General features: G+C 53.2%; 1 protein-coding gene across 2 annotated transcripts in view; it reads left to right on the top strand.

Annotated features, from left to right (window-relative positions):
• Positions 1-21,300, top strand: part of ENDOG (endonuclease G) — a 50,030-nt gene that overhangs the window by 11,113 nt on the left and 17,617 nt on the right. For both annotated transcript variants that reach the window (XR_015296124.1, XM_086924882.1), the window contains one exon: positions 51-160. Coding sequence is in view for 1 of the 2 variants with exons in the window: in XM_086924882.1 (XP_086781008.1) it covers positions 51-160 (110 nt within the window). In the remaining variant the exon portion in view is untranslated. The remainder of the gene's footprint in view (positions 1-50; positions 161-21,300) is intronic.

Raw genomic sequence — 21,300 nt, 5'->3', positions numbered from 1 at the left:
TGCTGTAACCAGGTTTATAAGTCTCAGTGTCATCATTTTCCTTTCTGCAGAATCCTCACATGAACCAGAACGCCTGGAATAACCTGGAGAAGTACTGCCGGAGCCTTGCCAGGCACAATAAGAGTGTGTACGTCTGCACTGGACCCCTCTTTCTACCCAGGTAAGGACAGCGTCACCAACTCCTCCAGGGCCAGGCACAGTGAGGGCCAGGGTAACCCGAAGCAAGGGGTAAAGACAGGGGGCATCCACCGGTCCGTTCTATTCATAGGACCATGGTAGCCACATGACCACCAAATCTACAGAACCAGGGAAGCTTCAAGAGACCACTGTATGTACCAAACCAGGATATCCGTAGGACCAGGGTAACTCCACAGAGAGGCCATACGCCAGGATCCACACGCTCAGGCTATCCAGAGGACCAGAGTTACCACAGCCATCCACGAGATCACTCTATTCACAAACTCAAGCTGCCTTTAGGACCAGGCTTTATACAAGACATGCTGAACCACAGGACCAGGCCACACTAAATGAACACCGAGCTATCTTCAGGACTAGGGTACGCACAGGAGCAGGGTATTGTTAAGAGTAAAGTATGCACGCAATTAAACTAACATCAGAAGTACTCGCAGCACTAGAGAATTGCCTGTGCGAATGAATGGGATCATTTTAAAGGTGCCAGGCTACTTGCAAAGTTGTTAAACCCCACAATGCTATCGAACTCTAGACCCATCTCATTGTCTGCGGTTATCAAGGTGCTGGAGAAGTTGATTAATGGGCAGCTTTCGAACTGCCTGGAACAGTATATACTGCTACACCCCAGTCTATCAGGAATCTGCTGCCGTCACAACACAGAGGCGGCTTTATTGGAAGTGTCTGGTGCCATCAAAATGACTCTGGACCAAGATAGAAAAGCCTCCTTTTTAATAGATCTATCTGCAGCGGTTGATTCTGTAACGCTCAACAATCTTGCAAAGTTTCATTGATATTGGTGTTGGTGGTCAGGCACCGAGTTGGATTAAATCCTTTTTGTACAAGAGTGATCCAGCAGTTTGGAGGGCATCACTCTCTTTGGGAAACAAATCACAAAACTATGGGGTGCCACAGCGCTCCTCTCTGTACCCCACTTTATTTAATATCCACATGGCCCCTTTGGCTTCCTTGCTCGAGTCCTTTGGTATCCAGGTCATCTCATATGCTGACGACACACAACTGATCCAGTCGATTGAGAATGGGTCGGTTGCGGTTCAGTAATCCATCAAAGTGTGTTTAGTTAATGTACTGGACTGGATGCGGCAAAGAACCTCAAACTTAGTAAGACCAAATTCTTGCTGTTTGGATCTTTCCAAGATAACCGGTGGGAGAATTGTGGGCCCGCTGCTCTGCCTCTCCCACCTCAGCCTGCTACATCATTCGAGAATCTGGGCGGAAAATTGGTAATAAGCTTCGCTCCCAGTCACAGATTTCTTTAGTGATGAATACTTGTTTTGCTTTGTTCCAGTCTTTGAAGTTTTTTTTTCCTTTTTCCCTGTGAGTCTCAGAAGACAGCGGTGCACGCGCTATTTACAGCAAGATTGGACTGTGCCAATATTGTTTATCCGGGTTTCCCTGCCCATTGGATTAAGCATCTGCAGATTGTCTAGAATGCAGCTGCCCGCTTGATCTTGAGGACTTCCTGCCCTGCATCCATTTGAGATACTTCATCAATTCATTCATATTGTGTTCAGTCCAGAACTGATCATGCATTTTGCAGCATCGTAGCCATCCGGGATGTTTTGAGCCAACTCCACATCAAAAAGTTGCCAATCATTGACTGGAGGGCTACAATGGCAGAGTAACCCCCCCCCCCTCTTTCTGGAATGCTTGGATTTGTTTTGACTCTTCCTGGTGAAGTGGTGGGAAATGAATTGTGTTTCACCTCATTGATGGAAGCCGGAACCACAAAGCGTTCTGGTGTTGGGTGCTGCATCAAGAAGTCAAGGTTGCCTGGCAACTGCCCTTGGCTTCTGCCAACCTTCCTTCCTGATCACTGGTAGATAATAACAAGGGTTAGACCAGGTGCCCATAAGGGTGTCCGTCAGGGCTTCACTTAATGGAAGTGAGGGTTTGGATGGATTTCCACAGTTGTTCGTTGTAAATCCCATACCTCTGCCGCGGTTCGTATTAGCACAGCTAAGGAAGCGCTTTCTTCTGTTGACGGTCCAAGAGGAGAACACAGCCCAGTGTCTGGGGAAGTGTACAAACCACTTGTCTGCTCAAGTCCATGTGCAAATTATCATCACCGAATTGGGGTAAATAAACCCCCTCATCTCCAAAGGCGAACACTGGAAAACCTTCTCTAGGTAGCCATGCACCCTACAAGTCAATAATAATAATAATGTTCTAACCACTCGTCGCGCTTTCATTCGGTTCCTATTGGCTCTACTGCACAGTCAAGCACTCTGAAGTATCTGGTGCACCATACAACTCCCAAAATCAATGACATATTTACAGGTTCGAGGCATGTGGGCTGCTAAATTCATATCTTAGCATTAGATCGCCGCCTAGTGTTGGGTCCGGATGATCGCACATTGTTGTCCTGGAAGAGTCTTCGAAGTATCCTGAGATAGGTGGCTCCTCCCCTGGACTACAGTGCGCATGGGCATCGGCTCCATCCCCAGATTGTTTTTTTCCGCCATTGGGTTCGGATGCGGTCTCGACGTCTCTCTGTCGGAACCGAGAAAACATAACTTTAAACGGCCAAAAGGCCTTGTGTTCTTTACGTCGGTATTTTTTGCGTGCGGTCTCGAGTTCTTCCGTCTCTCGGAGCCGGAATCAGCGGAGTATTTGCACTCTTCGGACATCGAGGCCTTCTCATCGCGACTCGACAGCGAGTTTCCAACATGGAGCGGAGTCCGTTTAAACTCTGTCCGCTCTGTGGGTCCAAATACCCACATATAGACGTGCACCCGGTCTGTAACAAATGCCTTTCGCCAGACCATAACGAAGGAAACTGCAGGGCCTGTGCGAGTTTCAGGTCCAAGAAGACACTCAAGATTCGGCGCGCGGTGCGCCTTGAGGCCCAACAAACGGCCCCGGATCCAGATAACATCTTCGACGACCAAGAAGAGGAGGACCACAGCCATCATCTTCAAATCTCCCCGCCTGAGACGGAGGTCGAGGCAGATCCGGAAGACGACGACGGAGTCGTGGGTCAAGGCCTTGAATACGTCGACGAGGTAGGGGACGTCGAAGAGGTTTATGGGGCCGCGGAAGATAGCTCAGAGGACGAGCTATGCCCCGAAGTTTACGGACATAAAGAGCGGGTCACGGGATCGCCTGTCGGCCTTACCCAAGACCCCGTAGCGCAAGCCACGGCCCCGCCTTCGGGCCCGGCCACGGACATACTTGCTGCGCAGAGGGTATCGAAACCGAAACTGAAAGCTACGGTATCGACTACACCTAAAATGGCCGACCCGAAACCGAAACCGAAACTTAAGGACTCGGGCGTCCCTAAGATGGCGATCGTACCACCAAAAACGACTAAGCCTGCTGCCTCATCGACTCCGTCGACCTCCGGTCCACAGAAGTCGAAGAAATCTGGCGATTCCACGGTGTCGAAATCGGCGCCGGAGGAGAGATCCTCTAAGAAGGGTGGCACGCACAAGACAAGCGCTGCGACGCCGGCAAAGCCCGCCAAAGCCAGCGACACGGCTCCAGCTCCGACTGGGACTTCGTTTGTCGGACGCGTGGTGGAGGCAGAGCCGTCAAAGTCACACGGATCGAAGGCTGGCACATCTGCGCATCGGTCCAAGGACTCGGGGTCGGCGGACGTGGCATCATCGTCCAACCCTCCGAAGGACCAACAGAACGTCGGATCCGAAGGCAAGGCCTCCTCGTCGGTGCCAAAGGCCACTGTCACCGACGCGTCTCTCATTGCTTCTTCACTACAAAGAATTAGGGAGAAGGCCTCTGCTTCGTCGGCGCCGGCGCCATCGCCGCAGAAGGCGACAGACGTTCCGGTCAAGCCTGCAAGTAAACTCCTCTTCCTTCTGCCGCCAAAAGAGGCGCCGAAGGCCTTTTCATCAAAATCGACGCCAAAGAAGTCGGAATCTTCTACGGCAGGGGCACTTTCAGGGCGAGTACTCGACTCAAGAGGATTCGGAGTGCTTTATAGACGCAGAAACGGGCAAATTGACCCTTTACAAAAGGAAGATCACTTCACAGCCGGTGGAATCCTATGTCATCCCCCTGAAGAAGAAAAAGTTTCCACAGGACGCCTCAGGCCTCATGGAACCTATCCAGCCCCCTCCAAGAAGGAGCCCAACTCCGTCTCCAGACCACTCTGAAAGTGAGGGCTATGATGAAGATGACCAATACACTTTCCCAGTCAATGAACCAGGTGCACAGCCGGATTCATATGATGACATTGGGGACCGAGGCACCCAAAATGTGGGACAGGACCCACAGGCTTTCAGTACACGTGCATCCCCAACAGAGGATTCTGCAGGTTTCCATGCACTCATTGAGAGGGCAGCTGCTAATCATGATGTGGACATGCATGCTGACCCAGTTGAAGAAGACTTTCTATTCGACACTTTTTCAGTTTCGGAAAGAACTGTAAAGACACTGCCTATGCTCAAAGGGGTCCTCAAGCATGCTGCGGACATCTTTAAAGAGCCTACCAGGGCGAGGGTGGTCAATCCACGTATTGAAAAAAAGTACAGACCAGCGCCTGCAGACCCTGCATACATTCGGGGACAGTTGCCGCTTGACTCCCTGGTGGTCGCAAATGCCCGTAAAAGGGCCAACTCCCAAACAACGGGTGAAGCTCCTCCCCCGGATAAGGAGTCCAAAGTGCTAGAGGCAGGAGGCAAAAGAGTGGCTGCGCAAGCTGCCAATTTCTGGCGTATTGCAAATACACAGGCACTACTGGCACGTTATGATAGGTCACATTACGACACACTAGAGCAAATTGTGCAACACCTGCCTCCACAGTTTCAAGAGGGCACCAAAATGATTATACAGGAAGGACAACTGATCTCCAACGCGGCCATAAAGTGTGCACTTGATGCCGCGGACACAGCCGCTAGGGCCTTTAACACTAGTGTCATGCTGAGACGACAGGCGTGGCTCCGCATATCGGGGTTTAAACCTGACATTCAAACAACCATACTTAATCAACCAGTCAATCCTGATAGACTGTTTGGTCCAGATGTTGACACCACCCTAGAAAAAATTAAAAAAGACACCGAAACTGCTAAATCTATGGGGGCCCTACAATCACAGCAGTTTCGTGGCAATAGTTTTCGTCGCTCAGGTGCCCGTGGAGTCACCAGAGGACAGATGGGTCAGCAGTCACAATTCCCTAGAGGTGGAGCACAATCCTCGTACCCCAAACAGAACAAGAGGGGCTACAGGGGAAACAGCAACAAAGGACGCGGCAGAGGGAACAACAATTCACGCTCCTCTGCCCCAAGCAATCAGTGACTCTCTGTCACTGCCCCCCGACCACTTAACACCTGTCGGGGGGAGACTACAGCAGTTCCTGCCCGTCTGGATCAACATCACCACAGACAGGTGGGTGCGACAACTTATCCAGTACGGTTATTGTCTAGAGTTAAAATCCACTCCACCCAACATTCCACCAAGGCAAAGACCTATGTCCGCAGAGCACTTGCACTTATTGCAGCAGGAAGTGGTGGTGATGCTGCAAAAAGGAGCAATAGAGCTCGTGCCAGTGGGGGAGGAAGGCACGGGGGTATATTCCCTGTACTTCCTCATTCCAAAGAAGGACGGATCTCTCAGACCAGTTCTGGATCTCCGTCCCCTCAATCTGTATATACTGTCAGAGCATTTCCATATGCTTACACTGCAACAGATTCTTCCCATGTTAAACAAAGGAGACTTCTTAGCAACCTTAGACCTCAAGGATGCTTATTTCCACATTCCACTACACCCGTCCCACAGAAAGTACCTCAGGTTCACTATCCAAGGCACGCATTATCAGTTCAAAGTCCTACCCTTCGGAGTCACCACAGCCCCAAGGGTGTTTACCAAGTGCCTGGCGACAGTAGCAGCGCACCTCAGGAGGCAGAACATCCATGTCTACCCCTACCTCGACGACTGGCTCGTTCAAGCCAGGTCGGAACAACAGTGCGCCGCGGACATGTCGACTACCATTCACCTCCTTCACGACCTGGGTTTCTCGTTGAATTACCCAAAGTCACACCTTCAGCCGGCACATGTCCGGCAGTTTCTGGGTGCGACAATCAATACCCTGACGGCCAAGGCGCAACCAAACCAAGTCAGGATAGACAGCATGCAGTCTCTAATCCAAAAGTTCAGACCAAGACACTCACTTCCAGCGAGAGTGTTCATGCAGTTGATAGGCATGATGGCCTCCTGCATCTTCATAGTCCCTCACGCACGGTTGCATATGCGCCCGCTCCAGGAGTGCTTAGCAAATCAGTGGACACAGGCTCAGGGACAATTAACAGACCTAGTGTTGGTTACCAGTCGGGCATACGACTCTCTGCATTGGTGGACTCCACACAACCTTTGCAAGGGCCGACTGTTCCAGGAGCCAGTGCCACAGGTTATCCTGACAATGGACGCATCTCTCCAGGGATGGGGAGCTCATCTGCTCACTTACACGGTGCAGGGACTATGGACGACGCAGCAACAGAAGATGCACATCAACTATCTAGAACTGATGGCGATCTTCATGGCGCTCAAGTCCTTCATTGTACATCTGTGCAACAAAGTGGTGTTAGTCCGGACGGACAACATGACCGCGATGTACTACATCCAAAAGCAGGGGGGCACCCACTCACCGCAGCTGTCTCACCTGGCTCAGAGCATGTGGAAGTGGGCCATTCAGAGGAACATCTTCCTCATGGCAGAACACCTCCCAGCAGATACAGCCATCAAATGCACGAGTGGGAGATACATCCATCAGTACTCCAGCCGTACTTCCAAAGGTGGGGTCGCCCAGAGATAGACCTGTTCGCCACAAGGGAGAACGCAAAATGCCAAAGCTTCGCCGCCAGGTTCCCACACCCGCAATCGCAGGGCAATGCGATATGGATGAACTGGTCAGGCAAATTTGCGTACGCTTTTCCCCCGACACCTCTGATACCACTGGTGGCGAGAAAACTAAGGCAACACTCGATGACACTCATCCTAGTTGCTCCAACGTGGGCGCGCCAGGCCTGGTACACCACGTTCCTCGAACTCTCAGTGGTACCGCATCAAAGACTGCGCCTCACGCCCAGACTTTTGACGCAGAACCATGGAGAAATTCAGCATCCAGATCCGCAACAGCTCAACCTAGCGATCTGGCTCCTGAAGTCTTAGAGTTTGGATACCTCAACCTACCTCCTGAATGCATGAACATCATCAAGGAGGCGAGGAAGCCGACAACCAGAGCATGCTATGCCGCAAAATGGAAGCGTTTTGTCATTTACTGTGCAGACAATGACATAAACCCGCTAGATGCATCTATCCCTAACATCATTTGCTATCTGTTACACCTTTATAAGTGCAAACTAGCGTTCACTTCTATTCGGATACATCTATCCGCCATCGCAGCTTACCTTTAAAACAGGCAGCATCTCTCGGTCTTCAGGGTGCCTGCCATTAAAGCGTTCCTTGAAGGTCTGAAACGAGTCATTCCCCCAAGAACACCGCCAGCTCCGGTGTGGAACCTCAATGTGGTCCTCACCAGACTGATGGGACCACCATTTGAGCCACTGCACTCGTGTGAACTACAATTCCTAACGTGGAAAGTAGCTTTCCTAATTGCTATTACGTCACTAAGGCGTGTTAGTGAGCTACAAGCGCTCACAATCCAAGAGCCATTCATTCAGATTCATCCAAATAGGGTAGTGCTACGTACTAACCCCAAATTCCTTCCAAAGGTGGTGTCACATTTTCATCTCAACCAAACTATCGACTTGCCGGCATTCTTCCAGAACCCACAAACAGTGGCGGAAAGAATGCTCCATACGTTAGACGTACGGAGGGCGTTGATGTACTACATAGACAGGACACAACACTTTAGGAAAACAAAACAACTTTTTGTTGCCTTCTCACCACAACACAAAGGCAACCCGATTTCCAAAGCAGGAATAGCCAGATGGATTGTTAAGTGCATTCAAATCTGTTATCAAAAAGCCAAGCGCACTTTAACAATACCCCCAAGGGCGCACTCCACACGCAAATTGGGGGCATCCATGGCTTTCCTAGGAAACATTCCTTTAGAGGACATTTGCAGAGCAGCCACGTGGATTACACCACATACCTTTACAAAACACTACTGTGTTGATGTACATTCCAAACAGCAAGCGGCTGTAGGACAGGCTGTTCTCAAGACACTTTTTCAGGTTTCTGCAGCTGGCACGGGCAACCGCCGCTGATGGAGGGACTGCTATGTATTCTATGCTAAGATATGAATTTAGCAGCCCACATGCCTCGAACTGAATATGCTACTTACCAGTATGCATCTGTTCTTGGCATGTAGGGCTGCTAACATTCATATCGCCCACCCTCCTCCCCGGTGCCTGTCGCAGCTGCAGATATACTATTGTATTCAATCATTAGCTTGGACATCCTTTACACTTTTCACTCCATCCTCTGCCACAATGGCGAAAAACAATCTGGGGATGGAGCCGATGCCCATGCGCACTGTAGTCCAGGGGAGGAGCCACCTATCTCAGGATACTTCGAAGACTCTTCCAGGACAACAATGTGCGATCATCCGGACCCAACACTAGGCGGCGATCTAATGCTAAGATATGAATGTTAGCAGCCCTACATGCCAAGAACAGATGCATACTGGTAAGTAGCATATTCATTTTGTCTCACTAGGCTGATCAGTAGCGGCCTGTCTCCTGTCAAGGTGGGGGGGGTCTACCAGAGAAGGGAAGTGGGGAGGGTTTGGGCAAAAAAAAAAAACCAATAAACAAAAACTTACCTTAATGCTGCCACCGTCGCTGTCTCCCACGCACAGGATCTTCCTGCTCTGGGCACAGCCCTGTGGCCAATCCTGACGCTGCTTATGCATGAGAGCAGCTTAAAGATTGGCCCGAGCGGCGGCAACTTGCGCTTCCAGGCAGACTGGGAGCCTGTGCCTGCTCTCTCCAGCAACGCAGCTGAGGCTGGCAAGAGCTTCACTGCGCATGAGGGGTACCTCGTGCAGTGAAGAGAGAGCCTGCTACTCGCGCACCAGCAGTGTCACCCCCCCCTCCCAGACTCATTGTAGTCCTGGGGGCGGATCCAGGCGATTCAAGTAAAATTATATTAAAACAGGTTTAAAACCTGTTTTATTATCGTTTTATGTACTGGGGAGAGGCGGCACTCCTCGCCCTGATGGAGTGGCCGCCACTGAGGCTGATTGATTGACTCTGAGCATGTCCGGCAGTAGATTCTGCTAGAGGAGCAGTGGTGGTTGTGGATCAGTATATCGATCTACACAATATTCTGCTTTAATCATTTCATAGAGAAAATATCGACAACCACAATATTTTGAAGGCAAATATAGATTTGTTGTTCTTAACTCCACATCTAAATGCCTTGAAGAAAGATCTACATCTTCCAGCTACTTCAAGCTTAGTAGGGAGAGGTGTGGCGCCGCGGCTACGGCGACTGACTCCGGAATCTGGGGATCACGGTTCGATCACCGGCGGCAGATTAGCCCAGCACCATGTGACTCTGGGCAATAGCTTGCTTAATCTTCCCGACGGCCCCCAGCGCCTAGACACCCTTGCGGGTGATTGTTCGCTTTAGAAATGTGGATTATTATTATAAACATCTATACTTACCTGTCTACATCGGCTTTCACAGTGTTGTGGAAGCCAGTACTGTGGCTCTGATATTTATGTAGCAGAATATTTTGCATAGAATATTCATCTCAGGTTGCTCGTTTTGAGCTTCGGAACCCAATTCATTCAAACTTCTCCTGTCATCTGTTTGCTTCAGGTTTGTATGAAAACCAGAGAAGATTAAAAATTGCAACCACAAAGTGGCTTTGTGGTCTTTCTGTCTGCTGGGCCTACACTGCCAGTTGCAAACCCTGACGCACAGAAATCTTCCTTCAAAGCAGCGGCATCTTTATGGTGCTGCACAGCCTTGAGTTCCTGCTCCGAGGAGTCCTACAGAGTGAGCGAATCTCTACCCCTCTTCAAGCAGCTGCTTTGAAGCTGGGGACTCCTGTCTCCTGCCCTGGTCACCGCCTCTCACTGATGCCAACCAACCGGAGGAACAGCTCCTGGCAACTTCTCTCCTCCACAGCTCATCCACTGGAGAGACCCTGAGATGAATCACGTTGACCAACCCTACTCCGGGTTTAGATGAAGAAATGCCGATAAAGTCCACACAGGAAAGTGGAACCCCTCTACCTGTTCAGGTGGAGTAGACATTGCCCGGCTAGACTGTAAACTGGACCATCAGTAAAATTTAACAGCTTTATGTAGCGCTGATGCATCATACATAGAACAATATTTAAAAACTTGATAAGAGAAACAATTGAGATGTGCGAGGATCGAACAAATCCATTACGAATAAGAGAAATGTGTGTGGCACATCACAATAGTAGCTAGAAAGTTCCAGATGAATGTTTCTGCACCAGAGAACGATTGAGTTTATGCCCTTAAACTTTGGGACCTCCTGATTAAATGGTCTTTGGTTTGTAAAGCCTCTTTGCTCTTCCAAGACTGTAATCAAGCCCATTAGGCCGGGTGGACTCTGAGAATGCAGGGAGGCCGCTGACCAGACCTTAGTGCCCGGACTCTAAAGTGCATGTTGAATTGGCTGTACTCAAATGGAAATGGCTAACTTACCTGTAAGTCCCTAGTTAATGGTATACTGGTACCCAGGGCATGTAAGTTAGAGTGGTACCCTAGGGCTTGCAGCTCTAATTGTGCCACTTGCCTGTCCCCCAAGTATAACCAGTCCCCCAGTCCGCCAGTGCAGACTGGTAGAGAATTTGTGCACTGCAAGACAGACTTTACCATTAAGAGGAATGGCAAACCCACCGCTTCCCTGTACATGTGTGCAAGTCACCTCTGGCAGGCCTACTGAGCCCTGAAGGCAGGGTGCAACATATAACATAGGCAGGACATGTACTTTGCATGTCCTAACAGCAAAGCATGCAAAACAATTATTTTTACTGTGGAAAGATTTGTTTGCCCAATTGGTGAGTACAGGATTACATGCTGACCCCTCAGCTGTGCCACCTCCTGCACGATGCGACCAAAGTGGGCCCTCCAAGGTATCAAATAACTCGTTACATTAAGTCCGACTTGTATCAAGTCAAAATTACTGTAGCTTGTTGCAGTGTGCGACTTTAGCAAATCTGCCCCTTCGTTACTTTTAAAACTGCTGTGCCTGTCGGGCACACATGGAGCCAGCTCCACGAGACAGCTTTCTGCCCTCCTGGAGAGACGCGCCAATGAATGTCAGGAAGGAGAACAATGAGAGATTGCAGGTCTGGGCGGGGTAACCTCTCTCCTGCAGGAGGCCACTTGGGTGTTAACCCCAAAACGCAAGATCCAAAGGTGAGGCTGCCTTTGAAGAGCCAATGCGGGACACCAGGGGGAAGGGCTGCCTAATTGTTGAGGTAGACAGGCTGGAACTGGAAGCAGGGAAGGGAAACTAGTTGCTAAACCGGTTTTCCCAGGGACGTTTAGCCCTGAGTTAGCCACAGCCCAGGGGAGGGCTAGTGAGGTCTGTAAACCAGGCAAGGGACCTTGCCGGCTTGGAAGTGGGTATAATGGTGCATCCTGCGATAGCCAGATGCCACACTCCACAGGAAGTGGTCAAATGGTGAGAGGGAAGCTGGTAGCCTATTGGCTACCAACATCATCTTGCCTTGAGTGCAGTTTCTGAGCGTAAAGGGGGCACTCCCCTTCAGCTTAGGGCCGACCCTAACCTGTCCTCCTTCCGGAAGCAATTAAAGACCTTTCTCTTTAACGCTCACTATTAATTCCCCCAGCTGCTTTCCTCTGACAGCGATTCCACTTTCTTTTCTTCAGAACAAGCTGTATTGTCATATCAGGAAAGATTGCACAAACATTTCACCGTACTCCGAACCCCGGAGGAGCCATGAACAGAAAATCTAGGTATAGAGATTAGCAATCAATGCAGAATACAACAGAAATCAGTTTTGCCGAAGAACCCCCCAACCCTACCCCCCACAGAAACTACCCTCCACCCGGGTCCCCCCCTAACCCCAAACACGATGTCGGTCCATACTCGATAATACAGTCTATATACATGTGGCAGTACCCTCCTACCCTCGCCCAGGTCCATCCAACAGCTGCTCACTGACCGCATCCTGTTGTCCCGGCGGCTCCAGCCACAGTCCCTTATAGCTCGCCCACCTCTTCCAGATTTTGAAATGTTTCTTAGGGCAGCCTCGTGCCATGAACACCGGGCGTTCCAAACTCATATAGTAGTCCAATCCCTGTTTCCAAGCCTCTATCGGGGGGGCTCGAGTATTTTTCCAGGCACGGGCCACATCCCTTTTAGCCACCACCAGGCCTAGGAGTAACAAGTGTCTTTTATAGATGTTGCCTCCCACCTGCTCCAGAACATGTAAGAGACCTAGCTGTGACGTACGAGAGAGTGTACAACCCAGCACCTCATCCAGACAATCCCAGACCCGCCTCCAAAACCCCTCTAATTTTTTTTTTTTTTTTTAAATATATTTTTATTGCAGGAATCAGTAAAACAATACAGTAACGACCAGCATCGTATTATAAACAACTTATACAAGATATAGCCCACCGACCTCCTTCCATAACGTTGCTATATAGCCAATCCGCCCATATCCCTGGGGTTGGGCAGCAAATGCAGCTGGGGTCAGTAGGATGCTGGAGCTGGTCCGGATAACACACTGTCCGTCATCTGCTTTTCTAAACAAACCCCAAACCCCAAAAAGAAACCCCCCCCTCAAAATCCCCAGTTACTGTGAAACCCCCCCCTCCCCCCCCCCCCCCCCACCATCAGCGCCAGGGAGCTCATCAACATAGGATCCACTGCTTGACCCACGGGGAAGGTAATAGTGCTGTCAATGCTAATGTTTAACGGGACTCGGGTCGAGTTGCTTCTTCACTTTCGGAGTCGCTGGGGGTACAATAATCTCTGAGGGCCTGCACCAGCGTTTCCCATTCTAACGCGGCCTCCTGCGCCTTCTCATTGCCCTGCCTCCAAGCTAACTGATATCGCAGCGCGCTCTCACCCGCCGCCCATTTCAAAAGCTCACTGTGCCATCTGCTGCCTGTAGGACCAGCTCGTGCCTTCCAGTTCCTGGTCACCTCTCGCTTAGCAAGTAGGAGCCCCAGGTCGATAAATTTACTGGTGATTTTATTCCGGGGGGTATGGGGGAACCAGTGCAATAGCCCTACCGCCACATCGAATGATAAGTGCCTCCCCGTCACCTCCTCCAGAGTCGCCGCCACCTCCTGCCAGTAGGACGTCAGTCCTGGACAGGCCCATAGCATGTGTAGGAGGTCCGCCTCCTGAGCCGGGCACCTAGGGCATTCCGCCGAAGCCGTGGCAAAATAACGCCTGATCTTTACCGGGGTCAGGTACGCCCTATGGAGAACATAATAGTGGACCAGTTGGAAACGGGCGCCACGTGTGCCCTTCCAGGCACGTCTCACCAGCTGGGACCAGGTCGTCTCCGGGATCTCCCTACCAATGTCTTCTTCCCAGCGGGACTTCAGTGTGGCGAGAGGGACCAACCCTTCGGCAATCAACCTGCCGTAGAGGCAGGTGACCGCCTTCACCGTGCCCGCCGACATCATGACGTATTGGCACACCTGAGACAAATGAGGTTCTTCTAGCCCGTTTTGCCAGTGCGCCTGGATCGCTCGCACAATGGCCGAGTGCAGCAGAAAGTCGCCCCGGGGGATCCCAAAGCGGTCAATGAGATCCTGAAAGGACAGGAGCGCTCCGTCCTCGTACAGGTCCCCGACAAGCTGTAAACCGGAATCCTCCCAGTCCGCCAGTCGTGACCAATCTCCTCCGTGTGGGAGGGCCGTCAGCATCCCCAATGGTATTTCAGGCGCATATGGCGTCCGTAGGCGACCTCTGTTATGAGCCCGATTCCAACAGAGTCGGACAGTCCGCTCCTCCATCGACAGGTCCCGTAGGACTAAGCGCTGTCGCAGCGCGATAAAGGAGAGGACGTGCCTGGCCATCCCCGTCCCTCTACCGTCCTCCGGGCCTCTGAATTCCCTGGCTATCTCCTGGGTGTAGGTCTGGAGCTGCGCCGCTAGGTAATACTTCTCGAAATCCGGCACAGCGAGCCCCCCCTCGTCTTTCGGCCTCATCAGGGTATTGAGGGCCACCCGCCGTCGGCTCGTTCCCCAAAGGAACCCGACCACCATGGAACGCAAGCGACGAAACGTAGCCGGTGGGACCCAGATCGGCAAAGTCCGAAAGTAATACAATAGTCGGGGGAGCGCCACCATTTTGAGCAGGGCGATGCGTCCCGCCACGGAGAGCGGCAGCGTGGCCCAAAAGTCCATGCTACCTCGGAGTGCTCGTATGCAACGGGCAATGTTTCCATCCAGCAGGTCGGGTTGGTCGTGGTACACAAATACCCCAAGGTATTTAAAGCAGTCGGGCTCCCATCTGATCTCCTTACTTAGCGCAGGAGTGGGGGTACCCCTACGCATCGGGAAGAGGCAGGTCTTAGACCAATTCACGTGGAGGCCTGAGACCGCTCCGAACTCCGTTAGCGCTAATTCCGCTCCCCGTAATGCGTCGACCGGGTCCTCCAGGAAGAGCAACAGGTCGTCCGCATATAGCGAGACGTAATGTGGGCCCGCTGCCGTCCATAAGCCCGTATAGTGGGCTCCCGAGCGCAGATGTATTGCTAGTGGCTCCACCGCTAGTGCAAAAAGAAGCGGGGATAAGGAGCACCCTTGCCGCGTGCCACGCTCCACCGGATATCGCGATGAAATCAAAGGGCCCGATCTAACCCTGGCCGAAGCGGAAGCGTAGAGGACTGCTGTCCATTTGACAAATCCCTCCCCGAGGCCGAATTTCCGTAATACCGTGCATAGGTAGTCCCACTCCAGGCTATCAAAAGCCTTCTCCAGGTCCACCGATAAGACTACCGGGGACGGGGCATCCACGAATGGTTCCCCAAGCAAGCGGAACAACCTTCGGATGTTCATAGTCGTATTTCGTCGTGGGATGAAACCGGCTTGGTCTGTATGCACTAGGGAACTCATATGTCCCAGCAGCCTCGAGGCTAAGATGCTGCTCAATATTTTGTAGTCCACCGTCAGCATTGAAAGGGGACGGTAGGACCCCGGGTCAGACGAGTCTCGGCCTGGTTTGAGGAGAGGAACCACCAACGCCTCACACATCGAGCCAGGGAGACGACCCAATCTCTTCGCCTCCCTGTAGACCACCAGTAATCGAGGGGCCAAGAGGTCAGCGTAAGCTGCATAGAACTCCACCGGAAGGCCATCTAGGCCCGGGGTCTTGTTCCTCGCCATCCGTTTGATGGCCCCGCGGATCTCCCCTAAGTCGATGTCAGAACCCAGGGTTTCCGCCACTTCCTGTCCTACTGTGCGGAGTTCCAGTGGGCTAAGATAGTCGTCGAGCCGGTCCGGGTCACGTGCGGAGCGACTGCGGTATAAACTTTCGTAGTAATGTCGGAAGCAACTAAGAATCTCTGGTTGGGTGCACACCTCGGTCCCATCCGCCCCACGCATACTTGTCGTCGTTTGGGACTGGCGCGTAGGGTTGGCCAACCATGCCAGTAACGCGCTCGACCTGTCGCCCTCCGCAATAGACCGGACCGTATAGGCCTTATAATCGAAACAGCGGAGCCGTTCGACCTCCACCGCTACCTTCTCCCTCGCCTCTACCGTCTGTGTTTGCAATTCCGGGTGTCCGGGGCGGCTAATTTCGAGCTCGCGGAGCGCTCGGTCCGCTGTGTCTAAGTCAGCCAGGATAACACGCCGCATGCCCACCTTCTTAGAGATACAGTAGCCCCTCACCACCACCTTGAAAGCGTCCCATTCGAACGCCCTAGTACTCGCGGAGCCGCCGTTGGACGCAAAATAATCCGTGATTGTCTTCCCTAGGTCCGCCTTGAAGACACTGTCCTCGAGGATCTCGGGACGCATCTTCCAGGAGGGTACTGCCGGTGTCCCAGGGAACCAGCGAATGTCCAGTAGGAGGGGGTTATGGTCCGAGATGGTCCGCGATAAGTACTCCGATCGGACCGCTGCCGAAACTAATTCAGACGAACCAAGAAAGCTATCTAGTCTGACATGCAGCTCATGAAGGCTTGAAAAGTATGAATAATCTCTAGACGCGGGGTGATGCGCCCTCCAAATGTCCGTCAAACCCCAGCGGGTCTGCCAATCTTGACGGCCCTTAGCCGCCCGCCGGACCGGGGAATCGGGGAGTGGGGGATGCGAGCGGTCTATGTCTACATCCACTACGGAGTTAAAGTCACCCCCCAGCAGGAGGGGCCCGGCGAAAAAGTGGGCCAGCGAGCCCGATAACCTGGAAAGGAAGGCAGTCTGGTCCACGTTAGGAGCATACACACAGCAAACATTCAGGTCCCTCCCTCCTAGCGTGCCTGATATGGCCACGAAACGCCCCTCTGGGTCCAACACTGTCCTCGTGACCTGGAAGGGGACTCCTGCCCTAATCCATATTAGCGCCCCCCTGGCATAAGCAGAGTACGCCGTGGAAAAGACCTGCCCTCGCCACCTACGCTGAAGCGCCGCCCCTTCCGCCTTGTTCAGATGCGTTTCCTGCAGCAGCGCCATTTGCACTCCCCTACGCACTAAATAAGCATGGACCTTGTGACGCCTGGACATAGTGTGAAGCCCCCTCACGTTCCAAGTAATACATTTCAAATTAGCAACATCAGCCATTGTCCCAGAGTGTTCTCGCACAGTCTCCCCGTTCGGGTCCCCACAAAGAAAAATCATCAATCCTCCCAGCGCTGACGGCGGCCATTTTCCCCAACCAGAACCAAACCACCCAAAAACCAACAAAGCCCCCCCCCAACCACCCCAGAACAGGACCCAAACTACACCATCTAGATCCCATCCAAACCTCTACGGAGATCAACCCCAAAATCCCCACTAGTCCTACGGTCGCCACCGTAGGAAGGCCTTATGGGCCAGGTGCGGGCTGAGCGGAGGCAGTGGGCCCTCGTCGCCCAGGCTACCAGGACTTTTGTAAGCCCCCCCCTGTGCCAAAACCTTCCGGGGCAAGAGCAGCAGCCCCCCAACCCTCCCTCCTTCATTGTCAGCAATAAAGAACGGCAACCGCCTCCCCCCTGCCGGGCCCCCACCCAAAACAAGGCGGCACATCCCGTTACCCTTGTCCGTCCAAAAGGTCCTCCACCGATTTCGGTGTGATCACCGGTGTATGGGTACTGTCCGCCACTGAGTCTTCCGAGTCCGACGGTGCCCCCTGAGCACCCGGGTTTTCTTCCTCCTCCTCGATGACTTTGCCTCTTGCTCCCGACAGTTCCGACAGAACTTCCAACACTCCCCTCCGCTCCGATGATGTCTCCGCAGTCGAGGGCCCTCCCGTGCGGCCGCGGCGGTTCCTGACCCTCTTAGATCGCCTCCTTTGTTCCGGCTCCTCCGCCTGATGGGTCGAGGCGCTATAACCATCTTTCCCTGTCCGGTACAGTTCGAGCCAGTCACAGACCTCCTCCGGGGTGTCGAAGAACTGGGTTTTGTCGTCGACAATGACTCGGAGCCTTGCAGGAAATAGGAGTGAATATTGGATGCCCTCACTCCTGAGTTCACGCTTAACCGCCAGGAAGGAGAACCGCTTGCGCTGCGTCTCGTAGGTGTAGTCAGGGAAGATATTCACCTGACTGTTTGCAACCTGGAACGGGCCATTGTGCCTGGCGGCATTTAGGATCAGGTCTCTGTCCCGGAAATGTAGCAACCGCGCCACCACCGGCCTTGGGGCTCGTCCCTGCTGTGGGGGCCGTGCTGGGACTCTGTGGGCCCGTTCTAGAGTGTAAAAGGAGGACAGGCCCTCCGGGGCCACCGTGTCCCGGAGCCAAGTCTCTAAGTATCGCACCATATCGCCATCCTCGATTTTTTCCGGCAGGCCCACCACCCGAATGTTATTCCTCCTGTTGCGGCCTTCCGCATCCTCCGCCCTCCGTTCGAGGGTCTCGATTCGGGACATGGCATCCTTTATCGTCGCAGCTAGGGTTCTCTGCGCCGGCTCTAAAGTCTTCACCGTGCCCTCCACCTCCTTGACCCGGTCTGAGAGTTTACCATGGTCTGCCCTAAGGAGTCCCAGGCCGGTCGCCACCTGGGCAATGTCCTGTTGGAGGGCCGACCGAGTTGCCTCTATCGCTTCCAGTACACGGTCGAATTGTTGCTGGAGTGGTGCGCCACCAGGTCGTTTAGGGTCTCCATGCTCTTCCTTGTCCTGGGCTTCAGAATCAGAGGTGGTCTGGCTGGATCCCTTGGCTCCTTTAGGTTTCCCCATGCTGTCAGGGGCTCTCCGTGAGGATCCCGGAGTGGGCGCCTCCGTGTACAAGTGTCCAGCGCGACCTTCCCGGGATTTCGTTCTCAAGTCCGGTACGGGCGATCTCCTTCTCCAGAGCCTGTGGAGACTCCGCCGCTTCGGCTCACGCCACCGCCACGGCGTCCGAGGGCACCGATAAGGGGGCGGAGACAACCGTCGCCAAGTCGGGCAGGCCCGTTCACTCACTATAGCTCCGGGGCGAGGGCCACCAACTCCCTCGGTTGACCTGTGGCGCCAGAGTGTCGCGCCATCCATGTAGTTGGGCTGGCCAGGAGATCGTAGCTAGTTGCGGAGTCGCGGTGCAGACCACCGCCTGGAACAAAGGGCACCCGCATCCGGTGCCCTCTAGTGCGTGGGCACCCGCCCGGTCGTCTAATCGAGTGTGAACCCGTTGTAGAAGGTCCGAACCTGCCAATGTCCAATGTCTAAAACAACTGAGGATGGTGAAGCCGGGTGCCAAGCGATACCCACGCGACCTCCTCAACTCCGTGTTTTCGATCAAGGGGACAAAGGGGTCCGGGCGCCATGTTGGGTCGCACTCCGCAACTCCGCAAACTTCGGCATTTCTTCGAAGCCACCCCCGTCCAAACTCCACCAAGGCCCCCGGCAGGGTGTCGTCGCCTCGCTCAACCGAATGCGGGGTCTGGGGCGCCCCTCAGCCTCCGATGTTCAGGATAATTTCGGGCTTAGTCCCGGAGCCGAGCTCTCAGGCGACCATCGCCATCGGCGCCCAAGCCACGCCCTCCTCCAAAACCCCTCTAATGCCCCGCAAGACCACACCGTAGGCACAAATGTGCCCACCTCACGGTCACACCTCAAGCAGTCAGAGGAAGCAATCAGACCAGCCCTATGTAGTCGCTCTCTCGTGTAGTAGGCCTATGCAGGTATTTAAACTGAATGAAGCGTAATCGCACTGCAATAGCCGTCTCCCTTGGGGCTGCCAGGGCCTCTCTCCAGCTTTCCTCATCTAATTCCCCTACATCCCTTTCCTATATAGATCTCAGTCTGTCCTGGGAGGAGGAGCAGTGGGTGACGAGGGATTGGTAGATACAGGATATTTTTTTATCTTCCAGTTTCCCCCATGAACAAATTGGCTTCCAAGGGGCTGAATTCTGGCAAGGATTCCAGCCCCTCCAGGGCAGGGGAGATAGCGTGTCTAAACTGCAGATATTGAAAGAATTGGGAGTGCGGCATATCATATTCGTCCCTCAGAGCCGGGAACGACTTAAGAGTCGTCCCCCTCATAACCTGTCCCAGCGTTGAGATCCCTATAGCGTCCCAGCCTCTGAATCCCCGCAACGCCGCCAGAGCCGGCAAACGGCCATTGTGCCACAGGGGAGTCTCCTGCGTCAGTGTATTCCACCACCCCTAACGGCCCAGCGCCCTCCGCCACACCTGAAACACCACCTGTGTGACCATCGGAAGGTTCTTTCTTTTTGCCGCCGAGTAGAGGAGCTCATGCAGGGTATCAGTATCCATCAAGTACCGCTCCAAGGCATACGCCAGGTCGCTGCGGTCACCGTACCACCATTCGTTTAACACCAACAGGTGGGACGCTAGGTAATAAGACAAAATATTTGACGATGCCAGGCCGCCACAATATGTGGACAAGAAGCAGGTGCGAAGTGCCACCCGGACCGCGCCCCCAGCCCAGAGAAAGCGACCTAGCGCCGAGTTGACCTGACGGAACCATTGTGGCGCAACAGGGTATGGATGATTTTGTAGTTGATATAGGAGGCGCGGAAGGGCCACCATCTTAAATATGGCGGAACGGCCATAGATATTGAGGGGCATGCGGGACCGCGTCTTCATATCAGAACGAACGTTGTCCCACACCGGAACGATAGTGCGTTCCCACAAGACTCCCGGTATATCCGACAGGAATACCCCGAGATATTTAATGCCCCCGGCTGCCACCCGGAGGGCCGACGCCCAATCGCCAAGCGCCGCCCCATCGCCTATAGTCCATAGTATAGATTTCTGAATATTAAGATAGAGCCCCGAAACTTCACCAAAGATCTTCATTATTTCAAGAACTCTCGGGCCCGACCTATTAAGGTCAGTGAGAAAGAATAACACATCGTCCGCATAAAGAGCAATCCTATCCGATGGCCCAGAGTTGGAATCATTCCCTCTCATCTGCGCATCCATGCGGACCCACTCCGCTAAGGGCTCCATGGCGAGAGCAAATAAATATGGCGAGAGAGGGCAGCCCTGGCGGATACCCCGTCATATAGGGAAGACCTCCGAGATAGCCCCGGCCACCCAAACCGACGCCGTCAAATCGGTATATAGTAGCCGAACGTAGGAAAGAAAGTGAGGCCCAAGATTCAGCCGCGACAGGAGTGCCTGCAGGTAGACCCAGCTCAGGGAATCGAATGCTCGATCTATATCCGCCAGCAGCAACGCTGCCTGGGCTCCGGTACCTTTCATCATTTCGAGAGCAACTTGGGCTCGTCTGATATTGTGTCTAGTAGCCCTGTGGGGCTTAAACCCAGCCTGGTCTGGGGGGACCAGGGTGGTGATTAGTGGGAGGAGGCGATTGGCAAGGGCCTTGGCGAGTATCTTAGCTTCTGTATTTAGTAAAGAGATAGGGCGATAGGATTCATGGCGATCTGGGGGCCTCCCCGGCTTGCAAAAGACCACTATCTCGGCGTGCCTCCAATCTCCCGGTAGGCGGCCCGCCTCCCTTGCAGCCTCCAACGCCCTCCTATAGGGCGCCCCTAGCTGAGTATGATATTTCCGAAAGAACTCACACGGGAACCCGTTATGCCC

Source organism: Lissotriton vulgaris, chromosome 5, assembly GCF_964263255.1.
Source record: "Lissotriton vulgaris chromosome 5, aLisVul1.2, whole genome shotgun sequence".
NCBI lineage: Eukaryota > Metazoa > Chordata > Amphibia > Caudata > Salamandridae > Lissotriton > Lissotriton vulgaris.
The sequence above is the reverse complement of the archived record's forward strand: the minus strand, read 5'-3'. Positions and strand labels throughout refer to the sequence as shown.